Source organism: Colletotrichum lupini, chromosome 1, assembly GCF_023278565.1.
Source record: "Colletotrichum lupini chromosome 1, complete sequence".
Lineage (NCBI taxonomy): Eukaryota > Fungi > Ascomycota > Sordariomycetes > Glomerellales > Glomerellaceae > Colletotrichum > Colletotrichum lupini.
Window position 1 is genome coordinate 6812919 of NC_064672.1, and position 17829 is coordinate 6830747.

Sequence of the window (17829 nt, forward strand, 5' to 3'; positions counted from 1 at the left end):
TTACTAAACGACTTTTCTACGGCCGGCCTACGATTAGAAATTAATTAAATAATAAAAAGGATTACTAGTAAATAATAATTACTTAACTATAATTAAGTTATAAAAAAGACTACCTAAAAGATATAAAATATGGTACTAAGAGGCCGTAAAAGATAAGATTTTTAAAGTATCTAACCCTACCGCGTACGAGCGATAAGTAGGTATTTTCGGTAATTTCTTTAAAATATACGATTTTATAAAAAAGAGGGCTTAACTTCGTTAATATCGGATTAGAAGTTTAATTCGACCGCGGTATATAGCCGACTGCGCAGGGGCTAATTAGGGGCCCTATTTATAATTATCGTAGCTAGCCTAACCTACGGTTAGAACCTCCTTTTTATACCTATATAAATATTTATATAGTTTAATTAATCTCTTCGTTAATTACGGTTCGAACTAACTACTTTATAATAAGGATACTAATACTAATTAGTAATTAAACTCTACTATCGTAGATCGGTAAGGTATCTCGCTATATAAAAAAGACGACCTCTTAATACCGCACGGGATAGGAAATTCGTACTAATTAACCTTATGGAAGTAGATAAAAAAGGAGGCGATTTTTAAATACTGCACGGAATCGAGTAATTATAGCCCTTTACTACCCACGAGAGGTCGACGTCTACTATATTAAACTACGTTAATTAATAAAACTGCTTAAGTAATTAGCCTTTTACCGTCGCCCCGAGTAGCTTTTTTACTAAACGACTTTTTTTATAGCTAGCCCGCGATTAGAAATTAACTAAGGAAGCTATTTAAAGATTATAAAAAGCACGAGGCTTAGGAGGCTAGAAATATACGGGATAGTAGAAATTAATAACTAGTAAAGATCCTAAGACTAATTACTATATCTTCTTATAGTAATATAAACGTCTACCGCTACTATTATTAAAAAGAACTACTAAAACCTACCCTTTTTTATTAAATAAAAAGGAGGATCTTAGTAAGTATAATAGCTAGTAATTTAAAAGGGTAGTAATAATCGCTAAAAATAATAAAAATAAGAGTAGTAGCGAGACGGCGAGAGGAAGCGGGAATCTCTTAGACCTTAATAAATTCGTTAAGTAATAAAAGCACGGATTTACTACGACTTGCGCGCGGATTAGATATATCTTTATTAAAATTAAACACGCTAGCGACTATTAATATAGGCATAAGCTAGAGTACGACCTTTAGTAAGTTAGGGTAAAAAAAAAGAGGATAAAACCCGATCCTAAATAGAATCCTAATCCTTTATAAGTAAGTAAATATTAACTTAGACTATTAAGGGACGTAAATATATAGAATCGCGGATTAGCCTAATAGTAAGTAAATTAACGTAATATTAATCTATTTAACTAAGGTTTATAAGAAAAAGGGGCTATAGGGGTAACCCCTATTTTATAAGATCGTAAACGACCTTAGTTACTAACTAAACGAATAGTTCGTAAGCATAAGCCTAGGAATTATAAAAGTAGTTAATAGATTCCTCTATAAGCGAGGGGTATTACTAATGTAATTATAATTACGAGAGCTATACGAAATACTAATAATAATAATTATAAAAGAGGAATTCGTATTATAAAACTAAGTATAGGTTAATAGAGCGTATAATCGCTTTAACGAATTTAGAAAAAAGGTAAACGACCCAGATTTCCTCCCTATAATTACTAATAAAAATCTATCGTTATAAAAGAATATACCGGGGCAAAATATAATACTAGAAGTACGATAATTAATAATTCCGCCTATTTCGATCTATAACTCGTTATTATTATTAATACGAAATTCGGCGCCGATTAGCTAATAAAAAAAGAAGTAAACGACCCGAAATTACTAATAATACGTAGTAACGTAAGGTTCGTATATAAATACTAAAAATCTAGTAGCGAATATGAGGTAATTTATAGACCTTAAAAAGATCTTTTTAAAAAAGAAATTATACTCTAGGGGGAAGTATAAGGTCTTATAAAAAACCCTAACGATATTTTACGATTATTATAAAAAAGTTAGAATTAGGGAACACTAGTACTATTTAGTAATTAATATTATACTTATAAGTAAAGCCTCCGATTATTATTACGAAGCGGTACGTAATCTCGATTAAAACGACTTTTTTAGTATAATTAACGTAATCCGAAGCCGCTTTGAGACTTACGATAAGAACCTAGAGCTCCTATCTAAGCTACGAGCGATTTTTTTTATATTTATAGCTAGGATAATAAAAGGTAAATTGCGAGTAGAGATCCTTAAAAAGCTTATCGATCGAATCGATAAGCTAGTAAAAACCTAGCTAAATAAGGGGATAAACGAGTAGAAAATCGGATATTTTTATACTATAATCTAGCGTATACTAAAAATAAAAATCACCTTATACTAAGTACTTAAAAACTACGAGACGCTCTGCTCGAGGCTAAGATCTAGCTTTAATATTAAAATAAAAATACCGCGCTAAACTTATATCTAAGTATACGACGGCCCTTATTAATAATATTAGGTCGATCGAACGTATAATAAAAAAGGAAAAGAGGCTAAATATAGTAATCGTTAGTAAGGAGGCCTAGATTCGTTAAATAGGTAGAGATTTAATTTATGGGTAAGGTAATAAAAAAAGTAATATTATATTTATAAAAAGGATAGATATTACGTAAGTAACTACTTTAAAAAAGAGCGTACTAAATCGTATAAATAGTATAAAAAGTCGAGGGTAGTAAATAGTAAAACTAGCCCTCGTTAGTTTAATTAATTCCTCGTTATATATAAGGGCAGATCCGGGGGTATAAAACCTAGCGACGGTAGTTAAAGTAGTAGCCTAAAGTATATACCCCCTATAAGAGATTTAGAAAATAAAAAAGATCTTACCCCCTATACTAACGAATTAGATTATAACGAAATCGACGATATTAACTACTCTTTTTTTACCCCGTTAGCTTTTAGAAAATATATAAGGCTAAACGAATAGAGAGTAGTAAAAGCTCTTAATAAGTAGGCTTTTATTTATAAATAGTAAGGGAAGGTCCCTTAAATAACGGATATAAAAGCGGCTAAAAGGGCGAATTTAATAGGGCCGAAGCCTATTTTCTTAACGATTAAGGAGAAGACGCTATCTCTCTCGATATTTAAAGAAAAGGAATATAGTACTAAGTAAATCTAGGGGTAGCTAGAGGGGTCCTTTTTATATTACTTAGATCCTTTAAAAGCTAAGCTCGTATAAGTATTTTATATAAGCGAAAGGTATAGCTTAGATAATCTTTATAAAATTATCCTAGATACTAAAGTATTATAATAATTAACTAAAAAAAAAGGGTAATTTTAGGCGCTATAAAAGATCGCGCTAATAACGCTTAATACGTTAATAGCGGGTATTATGAGGATTAATTTCGGCCTAAGTAAGGAAATCGTCGCCCTAAGTATAATAGAAATAGAGACGCACTTCGGAACGATAACTTTTTATATTTTACTTATTAATACCCCATTTCTCTTATATCTAAAAGATATAGATCGACTAAGTATTATATTCGATAATACGAAGAATAGAATTTTTAGTAATAAGTACTTCGAGGTAGTCGAACGACGATAGGGGTATGCGTTTATAAAGCTTATTAATAATACGAAGTTAATTAATTACCTAACGGAAAATAAGCTTAGAAAACTATACCGGAGATTCGGGTACCCGTCGGTTACGAGGCTATATAACCTCTTAAAATAATTAGGTAATAATAATATTAAAATAGGGGCGCTAGAATAGTTAATAAAAGTATATTACTAATACTAAATAAATGCGCAGAGCCCACGCAAATTTAAATTTAAATTACGTAATAAGCTTAACTTTAACTAGGAAATCGTCGTTAATATCTTTTACTTAAATAGTTAGCTAGTACTATATATAATCGACGTAGCTATATCTTTTTAAGTAGGGCAATTCTTCTGGGATCTATAAGTAAAGATAGTATAAGTAGCTTTACGAAAAAGCTAGATCGATATATACTAAGGACCGCTAGACGGTATTAAAACCGACGCTAGTACTAGCTTTAAGTTAATAGAATTTAGGGATAATACGACGGCCTACGGTATATAGCTAAAAGTCGTACCTATTAAAGCGCACTATAGTATTAGAAAAGTAAAGAGGGCATACTAGTAGTTAAAAAGGGCGTTTAGAATTATTAAAAAGGAAAATCCGGATTTTACTAATAACGAATACCTCTAAATAGTACTTAAATACTATAACGATACTATAGGGCCTAACGGACTTATATTAACGCTATTAGTATTTAGAGTATATTTAAGAACGACCTTAGCCTCGCTACCGTTACTAAGTATAAGCTAACGAGCCTAAGTAATTAAAAAAGTAATACGAGCACTATATAAAATAAGTATAAAAAGGTAAGTTAATAAGGTAATTACTGCGCGCAATAGGCCTAATATAGGGGATAATTTAGATATACTACTAAATTCGGATATACGAGTATAGTACGAAATTACTTAATAGTAAGCTAGGCTATATAAGTTAATTTTCGTTAACGAGCGCTCTTATATAGTCGCGAGAGATCGTAACTAGCTACTTAAAGTATTAATTATAGTAATTAGACCGTATTATATAGATCCTAACGAAGTAATTTCTAACTTATAAAAAGAAAAAGAGCTAAGGGAAACTATATAACCCGCAGCAGAGGCATAGGAAATTATCCTTAATAAAATCGTCGTAGTAGTACTAATAGATAATAAGGAAAAAGAAATTACTAAAAGGGTACTAATACTACTGGCAAGACGTTATAAAAGACCACGACGGCAAGCCCTAACGCGGTAATTTATTATTAATAACGAGGTAATTAATACTTTTTATATAATAAAAAAGAAAGCCGATTTCGAGCTAGCGGTTAAACTACGTAAAGAAGGTATAATTATGACTATTAAAAAGCCGTATAAGGGATCAGATCTTATCGAAGTAAATACTCTTTATAATTGAGGGGTCTATCGATTTATTATATATAACTTAGAAAAATATATAAACCTCTATATATTTAAATTACGAATAGTTCGTAAGATTAAAAGGAAAGGAATACCCTAGCTATACGAGAAGTCTAAATATATAATTTAGGGGTATAGTAACGTTAAAAAGGTAACGCTACTTATATAATTGCCTACTATATAGCGCTATAGCTAATAATTAATAATAGTACTAATAGTATCGCTACGAAAGAAGGGATACGAGATTTAGAGCCGTAATATTACCTAAGCCTATACTTAATCGGCTATAGGGCTCATAAGGAAAATCCTAGCCTATTTACCGAAGGAAATAGCTAGTAAGTACTTAAAAAGCATAATTATTAAAGTGCTTAAGCCACTATATAGGCTCGCAAAATCGGGCACTTATTAATAAGCTACTTACTACGATTTTTATATTAATTAACTATTAATAGTTACCTCTATATATAACCCGTACTTATTAGTTACGGAGCATAAAAGCGACTAATTTAGGATCGTTAGAATATAAACCGACGATATATTAAGCCTATTCGATATTAATTTTATAAAAAAAGAGGATAAGGAGCTTTAAAAAGTAGGCTTTATAGTAAAGCTAAAAGAGGTCCTTATAATAAATACCCCCTTAGTATTTAACGGCGGGATTTTTATAATTAAAAGGGAAACTATTATTTTTTAATAAAAGGGGTAGGGCGAGAAAATTAACCTCGTTAATCCGAACGTAACTAACGTTAAAAAGTAGTATAAGGCTAAGCTCGTACGAGGGGTATATATTATAAGTATTTATTAGCCCGAGGCGACTTTTAATTACGCTAGGGTAGCGTAGGCTATAGATCTAACTAAATAAGACGTCGAGGTACTTAATAAGCGGCTTAAATAGTAATAGACGAATCTCGATCGAGGTCTCGTTTACTACCCGATTAACCTTATAATTAATAAGCTCTACGTCTTCGTTAATAAGTTATTTACGAATAATAACGACCTTACTTCGTAATTAGGGTATATTATTATCCTAGCTAATAAGAGTATAGGCGAGAGCGAATTTACTATATATAGCAATATAATCTATTACTCGTTAACTAAAAGTAAGCGGGTAATAAGAAGTATATTAGCGTTAGAGGTCTATAGTATAGTTAACGGCGTTAACCTCTCCTATGCGATTTTAATAATACTAAAGAAGATTACCGATCGAATTAGCCTTCTACCTATTCTAATAGTTATTTATATAGATTCCTACTCGCTATATAAATGCCTCGTTAAATTAGGAACGATAAAGAAAAAGAGGCTTATAATTAATATTATAGCCCTTAGGTAATTATACAAAAGGTACGAGATACTCGAGATCCGTTAGATTAATAATAAAAATAACCTCGCAAACGCTTTTATAAAAGTAGTACTAAATAAGGGATTAGAGTAATTCGTAAGTAATAAAAAAGTTACTATACGAATAAAGGGATGGGTTATACGAAAAGAGTAGAAAAAAGGGGGAAAAGGAGACGACCTAGTAGACGGGCCCGAGGTCGAATTATACCTCTAACCGCAGTAGTTAAATTAATAAAAAAAAAAGAAAGTTAGTATTAGATTAGAAGTCTAATTCGACCGCGGCATATAGCCGACTATATAGGGGCTAATTAGGGGCCCTATTTACGATCATTATAGCTAGCCTAACTTATAATTAGAACCTCCTTTTTATATTTACGTAGATATTTATATAGTTTAATTAATCTCTTCGTTAACTACGGTTCGAACTAACTACCCTATAATAAGGATACTAATAGTTAACTATACTTAACGGCCTATACGGTTCTTAATAGCCTATATAGCTCCTTTAAGAGCCGCCCGGCATCTATTTTTAACTATTCTTATAGAATACCGCCCTAGAGGAGGTAGGTTAAAGAAGGAAGCTATTTAGAGATTATAAAAAGCACGAGGCTTAGGAGGCTAGAAGTATACGAGATAGCGGAAATTAATAACTAGTAAAGATCCCGAGACTAATTATTATATCTTTTTATAATAATATAAACGTCTATTGCTATTATTATAAAAAAGAATTACTAAAACCTACCTTTTTATACTAAATAAAAAGGAGGATCTTAGTAAGTACGATAGCTAGCGATTTAGAAAGGTAGTAGTAATCGCTAAAAATAGTAAAAACGAGAGTAATAATAAGATAGTAAGAAGAAGCGGGAATCTCTTAGACCCTAATAAATTCGTTAAGTAGTAAAAGTACGGATTTATTATAACTAGCGCGCGGATTAGATATATCTCTATTAAGATTAAATACGTTAGTAATTACTAATATAGGTATAAGCTAGAGCACGCCCCTTAGCGAGTTAAGGTAAAAAAGAAGAGAACAAAACCCGATCTTAAATAGAATCCTAATCCCTTATAAGTAGGTAAATATTAACCCGGACTATTAGGGGACGTAGATATATAGAATTACGAATTAGCCTAACGGCGAGTAAATTAACGCGGTATTAATCTATTTAACTAAGGTTTATAAGAAAAAGGGGCTATAAGGGTAACCCCTATTTTACGAAATCGTAGACGACCTTAGCTACTAACTAGACGAATAGTTTACGAGCGCAAGCCTAGGAATCGTAAAAGTAATTAATAGATTCTTTTACGGGCGAGGGGTATTACTAGCGTAATTATAATTACGAGAGCTATATAAAATACTAATAATAATAATTATAAAGGAGGAATTCGTATTATAGAATTAGGCATAGGTTAATAGAGCGTATAATCGCTTTAACGAATTTAGAAAAAGGGTAAACGACCTAGATTTCCTCCTTATAATTACTAACGGAAATCTATCGTCGCAAAAGGATATACCGGGGTAAAATATAGTACTAGAAATACGATAATCGATAATTCTATCTATTTTAATTTATAACTCGTTACTACTACTAATACGAAATTCGGTACTAATTAGTTAATAAGAAAGGAGGTAAACGACCCGAAGTTACTAATAATACGTAGCGACGCAGGGTTCGTATATAGATACTAAAAATCTAAGAATAAATACGAGGCAATTTATAAACCTTAAAAAGATCTTTTTAAAAGAGAAATTATACTCTAGGGGGAAGTATAAGGTCTTATAAAAAACCCTAACGATATTTTATAATTACTATAAAAAAGTCGGAATTAGGGAATACTAGTACTATTCGGTAATTAATATTATACTTATAAGTAAAGCCTCTAATTATTACTACGAAGCAGTACGTAATTTCGATTAAAACGACTTTTTTAGTATAATTAACGCAATCTAAAGCCGCTTTAAGACCTATAATAAGAACCTAGAGCTCCTATCTAAGCTACGAGCAATTTTTTTTATATTTATAGCTAGGATAATAGAGGGTAAATTACGAATAGAGATCCTCGAAAAGCTTATCGATCGAATCGATAAGCTAGTAAAAACCTAGCTAAATAAGGGGATAAACGAGTAAAGAGTTAGATATCTTTATACTATAGTTTAGTATATACTAAAAATAAGAATTACCCTATACTAGGTACCCGAAGATTACGAGACGCTTTACTCGAGGCTAAGATCTAGCTTTAATATTAAAATAAGAATACTATACTAAACCTATTTCTAAGCGTACGACGGCCCTTATTAATAATATTAGGTCGATCGAACGTATAATAGGAAGGGAAAAGAGGCTAGATATAGTAATTACTAATAAGGAGGCCTAGATTCGTTAAATAAGTAGAGATTTAACTTACGGGCAGGGTAATAAAAGAAGTAATATTATATTTATAAAAAGGATAGATATTAGTTAAGTAATTACTTTAAAAAAGAGCGTACTAAATTATATAAATAGTATAAAAGGTCGAGGGTAGTAAATAATAAAACTAGCCCTCGTTAGTTTAACTAATTCCTTATTATATATAAGGGCAGATCCGGGGGCACGGAACTTAGTAACGGTAGCTAAAGTAGCGGCCTAAAGTATATACCCCCTATAAGAGATTTAGAAAATAAAGAAGATCTTACCCCCTATACTAACAAATTAGATTATAACGAAATCGACGATATTAACTACTCTTTTTTTACCCCGTTAGCTTTTAGAAAATATATAAGGCTAAACGAATAGAGGGTAGTAAAAGCTCTTAATAAGTAGGCTTTTATTTATAAATAGTAAGGGAAGGTCCCTTAAATAACGGATATAGAAGCGGCTAAAAGGGCGAATTTAGTAGGGCCGAAGCCTATTTTCTTAACGATTAAGGAGAAGACGCTATCTCTCTCGATATTTAAAAAAAAGGAATATAGTACTAAGTAAATCTAGGGGTAGCTAGAGGGGTCCTTTTTATATTACTTAGATCCCTCGAATACTAAGCTCGTATAGGTATTTTACGTAAGCGAAAGGTATAGCCTAGACGATTTTTATAGGATTATCCTAAACACTAAGGTATCGTAATAGTTAACCAGAGGAAAAGGGTAATTCTAGGTACTATAAAAAATTACGCTAATAACGCTTAATACGTTAATAATAAGTATTATAAGGATTAGTTTCGGCCTAAGTAAGGAAATCGTTACCCTAAGTATAGTAGAAGTAGAGATATACTTCGGAACGATAACTTTTTATATTTTACTTATTAATACCCCATTTCTTTTATATTTAAAAAATATAGATTAACTAGGTATTACATTTAATAATACGAGGAACAAAATCTCTAGCGGTAAGCACTTTAAAATAGTCGAACGACGATAGGGGTATGCGTTTATAAAGCTTATTAACGATACGAAGTTAATTAATTACCTAATAAAAAGTAAGCTTAGAAAACTATACCGGAGATTTAGGTACCCGTTAGTTACGAGGCTATATAACTTCCTAAAGTAATTAAGTAATAATAATATTAAGATAGGGGCGCTAGAGTAATTAATAAAAGTATATTACTAATACTAAATAAATGCGCAGAGCCCACGCAGATTTAAGTTTAAATTACGTAATAAGCTTAACTTTAACTAAGAAATAGTTATTAATATTTTTTACTTAAATAGTTAGCTAGTATTATATATAATCGACGTAGCTATATCTTTTTAAGTAGGGTAATTCCTCTAGGATCTATAAGTAAAAATAGTATAAGTAGCCCTGCGAAAAAGCTAGATTAATATATACTAAGGACCGCTAGATAGTATTAAAACCGACGCTAGTACTAGCTTTAAGTCGGTAGAATTTAGGGATAATATAACGGCCTATAATATATAGCTAAAAGTTATACCCGTTAAAGCGCACTATAGTATTAAAAAAGTAAAAAGGGCATACTAATAGTTAAAAAGGGCGTTTAGAATTATTAAAAAGGAAAATCCGGATTTTACTAACGACAAATGCCTCTAAATAGTACTTAAATACTATAACGATACTATAGGGCCTAACGGACTTATATTAACGCTATTAGTATTTAGAGTATATTTAAGAACGACCTTAGCCTCGCTGCCGTTACTAAGTATAAGCTAACGAGCCTAAGTAATTAAAAAAGTAATATAGGTACTACGCGAGGTAAGTATAAAAAGGTAAATTAATAAGGTAATTACTATACGTAATAGGCTTAATATAGGGGATAATCTAAATATATTACTAAATTCGGATATACGAGTATAGTGCGAAATTACTTAATAGTAGACTAGGCTATATAAGTTAATTTCTATTAACGAGCGCTTTTATATAGTTATAAGAGATTGCGACTAGCTACTCGAAATATTAATTATAGTAATTAAACCGTACTATATAGATCTTAACGAGGTAATTTCTAACTTATAAAAAAAAGAAGAGCTAGGGGAAACTATATAACCCGCGGCAGAGGCATAGGAAATTATCCTTAATAAAATCGTCGTAGTAATATTAATAAACGACGAGGAAGAGGAAATTACTAAAAGGGCACTAATACTACCGGCGAGACGTTATAAAAGACTATAACGGTAAGCCCTAACGTAGTAATTTATTACTAGCGACGAGGTAATTAATACTTTTTATATAGTAAAAGAGAAAGCCGATTTCGAGCTAGTAGTTAAACTACGTAAGAAAAGTATAATTATAATTACTAAAAAGCCGTATAAGAGATTAGATCTTATCGAAATAGACACTCTTCGTAATCGAGGGGTCTATTAATTTATCTTATACGACTTAGAAAAATATATAAACCTCCGTATATTTAAATTACGAATAGTTCGTAAGATTAAAGGGAAAGGAATACCCTAGCCGTACGAGAAGTCTAAATACGTAATTTAGGGGTACGGCGACGTTAAAAAAGTAACGCTACTTATATAATTACTTACTATATAGCGCTATAGCTAACGATTAATAATAGTACTAATAATATTACTATAGAAAAAGGGATACGAGATTTAGAGCCGTGATATTACCTAGGCCTATACCTAATCGGCTATAGGGCTTATAAAGAGAATCCTAGCCTATTTACTAAAGGAAATGGCTAATAAGTACTTAGAAAGTACGATTATTAAAGTGCTTAAGCCACTATATAGGCTCGCAGAATCGGGCACCTATTAGTAGGCTACTTACTACGATTTTTATATTAATTAACTATTAATAGTTACCTCTACGTACGACCCGTACTTACTAGTTACGGAGCATAAAGGTAACTAATTTAGGATCGTCGGAATATAGACTAACGATATATTAGGCCTATTTAATATTAACTTTATAAAAAAAGAGGATAAGGAGCTTTAAAAAGCGGGCTTTATAGCGAAGCTAAAAGAGGTCTTTATAATAAATACCCCCTTAGTATTTAATAATAAGATTTTTATAATCGAAAGGGAAACTATTATTTTTTAATAAAAGGGGTAGGGTAAGAAGATTAACTTCGTTAATTTAAACGTAACTAACGTTAAGAAGTAATATAAGGCTAAGCTCGCGTAAGGGGTATATATTATAAGTATTTATTAACTTAAAATAACTTTTAACTACGTTAGGGTAGCGTAAGCTATAGATCTAACCGAACGAGACGTCGAGGTACTTAATAAGCGGCTTAAGTAGTAGTAGATAAATCTTAACCGACGTCTTGTCTACTACCCGATCGACTTTATAACTAGTAAGCTCTACGTCTTTATTAATAGGTTATTTATAAATAATAACGACCTTACTTCGTAATTAGGGTATATTATTATCCTAATTAACGAGAGTATAAGCGAGAGCGAATTTATTATATATAGTAATATAATTTACTACTCGTTAACTAAAAATAAGCGGGTAACGAGAAGTATATTAGCATTAGAGGTTTATAGTATAATTAACGGCGTTAACTTCTTTTATATAATTTTAACGACGCTAAAGAAAATTACCGATCGAATTAGACTTCTACCTATTTTAACGGTTATTTATATAAATTCCTACTTATTATATAAATACCTCGTTAAATTAAGAACGACGAAGGAAAAGAGGCTTATAATCGATATTATAGCCCTTAAGTAATCGTATAAAAGGCGCGAGATACTCGAGATCCGTTAGATTAATAATAAAAATAACCTCGTAAACGCTTTTATAAAAGTAGTACTAAATAAGGGATTAGAGTAATTCGTAGGTAGCAGAAAAGTTATTATATAAATAGAGGGATAAGTTATATAAAAAGAGTAAAGAAAAGGGGGAAAAGGAGACGACTTAGTAAACGGGCCTAAGGTCGAATTATACCTCTAACCGTAGCGGTTAAATTAATAAAAAAAAAAGAAAGTTAGTATCGGATTAGAAGTCTAATTTAACCGCGGTATATAGCCGACTATATAGGGGCTAATTAAGGGCCCTATTTACGATTATTATAGCTAGCCTAACTTATAGTTAGAACCTCCTTTTTACTACTACGCAGATATTTATATAGTTTAATTAATCTCTTCGTTAACTACGGTTCGAACTAACTACTCTGTAATAGGGATACTAACAATAACTGAATTAAGGCGAATTTTACGCCGAAAGCTTAAGCTCGGCGACCGCTGGCCCGACTCATTGCCTTGTAGAATCTATTCTTGATTCCTTGGTTTGGCGGCCGTATTCTTTCATGAATCTGAGTTGCGGTGGCATTATCCTTGAGTTTCCAGTCATTCTGAGCATTTTTGGTGCCCCAAAACACTTTTTGCACTCTGCGGTGAACAGCTTCCATGATGGACTTCACTTGGGATTCACTGAGCACATCCAAAGCTTTGGTGTTACTTCTACTGCACTATTCTATCATTGTGGTGGCCTACCGCTTATTTTTTTCACCGCTGAGAAACATTCCCGGCCCGAAACTTGCCGCAATAACATTTTTGTACGAATTCTACTACGATGCCATCCGTCGTGGGCGCTTTCTGTGGAAAATCCAGGACTTGCATGCCAAGTATGGTCCCATAGTCAGGATCAATCCTCGCGAAGTTCATATCAACGACATCACATTTTACGACGAGATCTACGCCAGTGGACCACATCGACCTCGGAATAAGATTCGGTTCATGGCCACCCAGGATGAGAGCATGTTTGACACCTATAGCGCCGAAAGACATCGGATTCGCAGATCGGCGCTGTCTGGATCATTCTCTAAGCAATCAATCCGTGCTCTGGAACCTCTCATCGTTCAGACTATCAATCAATTGGCTGGTCGAATGAGTGGCCTTGCTGATTCTGGGGCGGTCATGGACTTCAAAGAGCTCTATAGTGGCCTCACCATGGACGTCATCGGCCAGTACTGTTTCGGCGAGAGCATGGACAACCTCAAACAAGACAAGTTCGGCAAAGAGTTTCTTGACTTTTTCCATGAGATGCCGCAAGGTCACCCCATTGGCCGCATGTTTCCTTGGCTCTTCGACTTGATCCAGAAAATTCCCATCAGTGTCCTAGCAAAGATCGATCCTAAGCTTCAGCCTCTTGCAGACTATGACAAGAAGATCTCTGGGCAGATCACGGAGGTCCTTGCCAAAGACAAGCCCGATACGATACGAACAGTTTTCCATGAGATGAGAGACAGCAAACAACTGCCGGAGTCTGACAAGACTCTCGAGCGCTTTAAAGCCGAAGCGGCGATCTTTTTAGGTGCCGGCACGGAAACCACTGCCGCGGCCTTGACGGTCTTGAGCTATTATCTCACGGAGAACCCGGCTATGCTTAAGACCCTCCGAGCTGAGCTCAAGTCTGTGAGCCCACCTTTCACTGTGGCAAAATTGGAGCCTCTCCCATATCTGGTCAGTTGTTATGTTCCATAATAGCGAGTATTTAAGTCGCTTCTTCGCTAACATGAAAGCCCAGACTGGTGTCATACAAGAGGGCATAAGACTGTCTTATGGAGTACCGGGTCGTCTTCCGCGGTATGCTCCTACCGAAGACCTAATGTACTCTGGCTACAGGCTACCGCGAGGTGTAAGTACAACACAGTCCAAACTTACTCGGTCTTATACTTACCAATCTTCGTAGACCGTTATGAGCTCTTCCTCATACCTTCTTCATACGAACAAAGCGCACTGGAACAACGCAGACCAATTCAACCCCCAACGTTGGATCGATGATAAAACGAGGCTCATGCGCAATTTCGTGCCTTTTGGGCGAGGCAGCCGGCAATGTATTGGTGTGAACCTTGCCTATGCCGAGCTGTATCTCACTGTTGCCACGATATTCTCTAGGTTTGACTTCGAACTTTATCAGACTACACGGCGTGACGTTGAGCTTGCGCATGATTTCTTTGTCGGAATGCCTCCGCTAGATTCGGAAGGGATAAGAGCTCGCGTCTTCGAGCAATTGTAATGAACGGAAGGAAACACTCGGAAGCTCGCTTACAAGATACCGTAGTAATTCAAATTCCGTGATAAAGTTTTTCGGTATCCCTAACCATCCAGTTACAGAGTTGTCAACGCATTGCTATACTACAAATGCAATAGCTAATTCCCTATAAAAAGGATGGAAAAGCCCTGCAGATTAACTGAACGCATACCGATAATGTGTTGATCACATCTTGTGTATCTTTGGGGCCTTTACAATTCAAGACTCAGTGAGGTCATGGCATTCTACTCAAGCTTGGCTCATGCTGTGATGTGGCAAAGCTATTCGATTGCTATGGATGACTCGAAGACCCCATCCATTTGAACGTTGGCACTACATGTATTCTGGAGATAAATTGGCATGGAACCAGGATCACAATATTGAACTCGCTTCTTAATGCGTCTTGGCCCGTTTGATGACTGCCATTAGAGGCGGCTTCGACCGTGTGCTATAAGTGAGTTGGCGATCCAGCCAATTCTCAGACGCAGCGTCCAAGGCTACGTCATAGTTGAACAGCAGTTTACACAGGGTCATGCGTAGAACATAAAAGCTCAACCTATAGAGTGTCAGTATAATCCAACCAGACCTTGCAACGGGGGCGGTAAGACTAACTCTTGGCCGAAGCACGACTGGGGTCCAACTGAGAAGGGGTGCACGCTTCCTTTCTTATCGCCTAGACAGTCTTTTGGTCGTCCTCGATCATCCGGGAGCCATCGATCAGGAACGAATTCCTCAGGTCTGGCAAAGTTGCGCTCCACTGAGTAGGTGACCTGATGCAGCATCATGACAACAGTATTCCCAGGTACAAACTTGCCCGCAATCTGAGCTCCCGATAAAGGAACGCAGCGATCTGTGCCAGTTGCCGCTGGCGAGTAGCACCGAATTGACTCTTGCAGACATGCCTCTAGGTAAGGCAGATCCTTTTGAGAACTGCTGAGTCTGTCCATGGTGATATCCGCCTCGGTTTTGAACACAGTTCTGACCTCCTCAAGCAAGCACTCCTTGATAGCGCGGTTTTCCGCACGCGAGACAAAATAGACGAATCCCGTGAGTACAGTCGGCATGGCCTCGCAACCACCAAGCATCAGGAATGGAGCAAATTCCCTCAGCAGTTCTAGGGGCATCGTTCCTTGTCGTCCGCCGGTTTCGGACTCTCCATCCAAGACCATCTGTAGCATGTCATGCCTCGCTGTTGATAAGGCGACACGGCGATCAAAGCGTTCAAAGATTGGAGCCATGAAAGATTCACGCTCGCCGCTTCCCCATTTGTGAACGGCAAAAAGTAGAATCTTGTGAAGAAACGGAAACCGGTTCACGACGGCTAGGATTGTGACACCCTTGGCAAACCGGTCGAAAGAATGCACCCAAGGTACGAATTTTGGGTCTGAGAAGAGATGGAGAGACTCGCCGAGAAACAAATCCGCTATGAGGTCGCAAATCAGAAAGCTGTTCATGTCGCGCATGTCGATAGCGGCACCATTGGCGGACTCCATAAAGGAAAGGTACTCGTTGATGTGGCCATTGATCATGCCCTCGATCCTCTTGACGTTATCGCGCTTTAGAGCCGGCACCATTGCCTTGCGCATGAGACTGTGCGTCTGTTGAGATCGTGGCTTCGCGGGGTCGGGATTGACAAGGTCGCCTCCCACGAGGGCTGCGAGACGAGGGTCTTTGGCCATGCCATCTTTGGCTGCTTTGGTGGCGCCGCAGATGTCGAACCAAGCACGCTCGTCTGTGAAAGTGAGGGCGTCGGGGGCGATACGGACGACACCGCCGTATTGGTTGTGGAGTTTAATCAGCCATGGAAGCTGGCGTCCTCGAACTGTGGCAATGAGATGGGGAATCCGAGAGACTGCGCAAAGTTTCGGACCAGGGAATGAAGACAACGGCGAGAAGTAGAGCTCTTTGACGATGGAGATGATGTACGCTCCGGTGCAAATGACAGCGACTGTAAATGTGAGACGCGATGTTACAGTGAGAGCTTGCCAATTGGTAGTAATGTGGTCCCAAGTTACGCCAGGGGTAAGTTGAGTGTGGTTGACGTAGGTTTGGGAGGACATTTTGGTTCCAAATGAATTCTGGTGATACAGTCCGATGCGATCTTTGCCGTGCTTCACTTGTCCGCGAAGAATTCCTATAATGACATCGACAATGGTCCAAGTTTCAGAGATTGAATTTCTTTTACTAGCACCATCAGACACACATCCGTAATACGGGATTATGTCCGAGAAGCAATTACTGACTGCTGGGTTTCCAAATGCAAATGTGAAGCCAGTTGTTTGCTTCATCCACATGAAAGAAACTATCTGATGACGAATCCTGACTCGGGTCACAACCATCAGATCCTGGTTTTGAAGGGGAGTAATCCTAGCAATGCAAACATATCGTGCACTGAACCCATGAAAATGGCACGCTTCTGCCTACGAATAGCCCGCATTTTCCGATGATCAACATATCGGATCATTATTCTAAGCGATGGAGCACAGGGTGTCTTGGCATGTCTACAAGGTACAGCTAATTCCAGAAAGCATTTGTCTACTTCAAATTGCCGGTGAATCCTTTGCGACGTCCACTGATACGCAATTCTCCCAAAGCAGGTATTCTTTTCGATCTTACCCTAAACAGACTCGGGAAGAACTGAGAGCATTGGTTACCCCTGTTACATGAATTTGGGCTGGTCTTCCAGGGCGGTCTGTTGAATCCTTCGGACATGTGGGGTGCAGAATCCTTCTCCTTCGCACCGTCCCGCTCGCGCTTACGAATTTCGCACGACCCAACGTGTCTATTCGGTACTCATCCAACCAAGCTGACAATATGTCAACCTGACAGCCACCCAAATGTGTGGTCTGACAAGGAGCTGGACGGGGAAATGCAGGTAGTGAAGACTAAAGTTCCAGCAGCAGCCTTATCTTTAGTTCATCTAGTATGGTCTCATCCGCACGTACGGGACTTTGGGTTTGCTCCCTGGCGCTGTGTAGATGCATCTAGCCCTGATCGACACCACACCCGCAGGGGTCACATCCTTGGTGCCTAGTTGCCGTTGGAAGTTTGTGTGTACTGCGCTTCCGAGCAAGGCATCAAGTTTCGACAATTC

General features: G+C 36.2%; 2 protein-coding genes across 2 annotated transcripts; one reads left to right on the plus strand and one right to left on the minus strand.

Annotated features, from left to right (window-relative positions):
- Positions 1–13108: 13108 nt before the first annotated feature.
- On the plus strand, positions 13109–14720 carry CLUP02_01956 (uncharacterized protein; the record flags this gene model as incomplete). Its single annotated transcript, XM_049280991.1, has 3 exons — positions 13109–14164; positions 14229–14339; positions 14394–14720. The coding sequence occupies 3 exons, from the start codon at positions 13109–13111 to the stop codon at positions 14718–14720; spliced, it is 1494 nt and encodes a 497-aa protein (XP_049136948.1).
- A 408-nt stretch (positions 14721–15128) lies between these two features.
- CLUP02_01957 (uncharacterized protein) lies at positions 15129–16795 on the minus strand (the record flags this gene model as incomplete). Its single annotated transcript, XM_049280992.1, has 2 exons — positions 15129–15291; positions 15348–16795. The coding sequence occupies 2 exons, from the start codon at positions 16793–16795 to the stop codon at positions 15129–15131; spliced, it is 1611 nt and encodes a 536-aa protein (XP_049136949.1).
- Positions 16796–17829: the final 1034 nt, after the last annotated feature.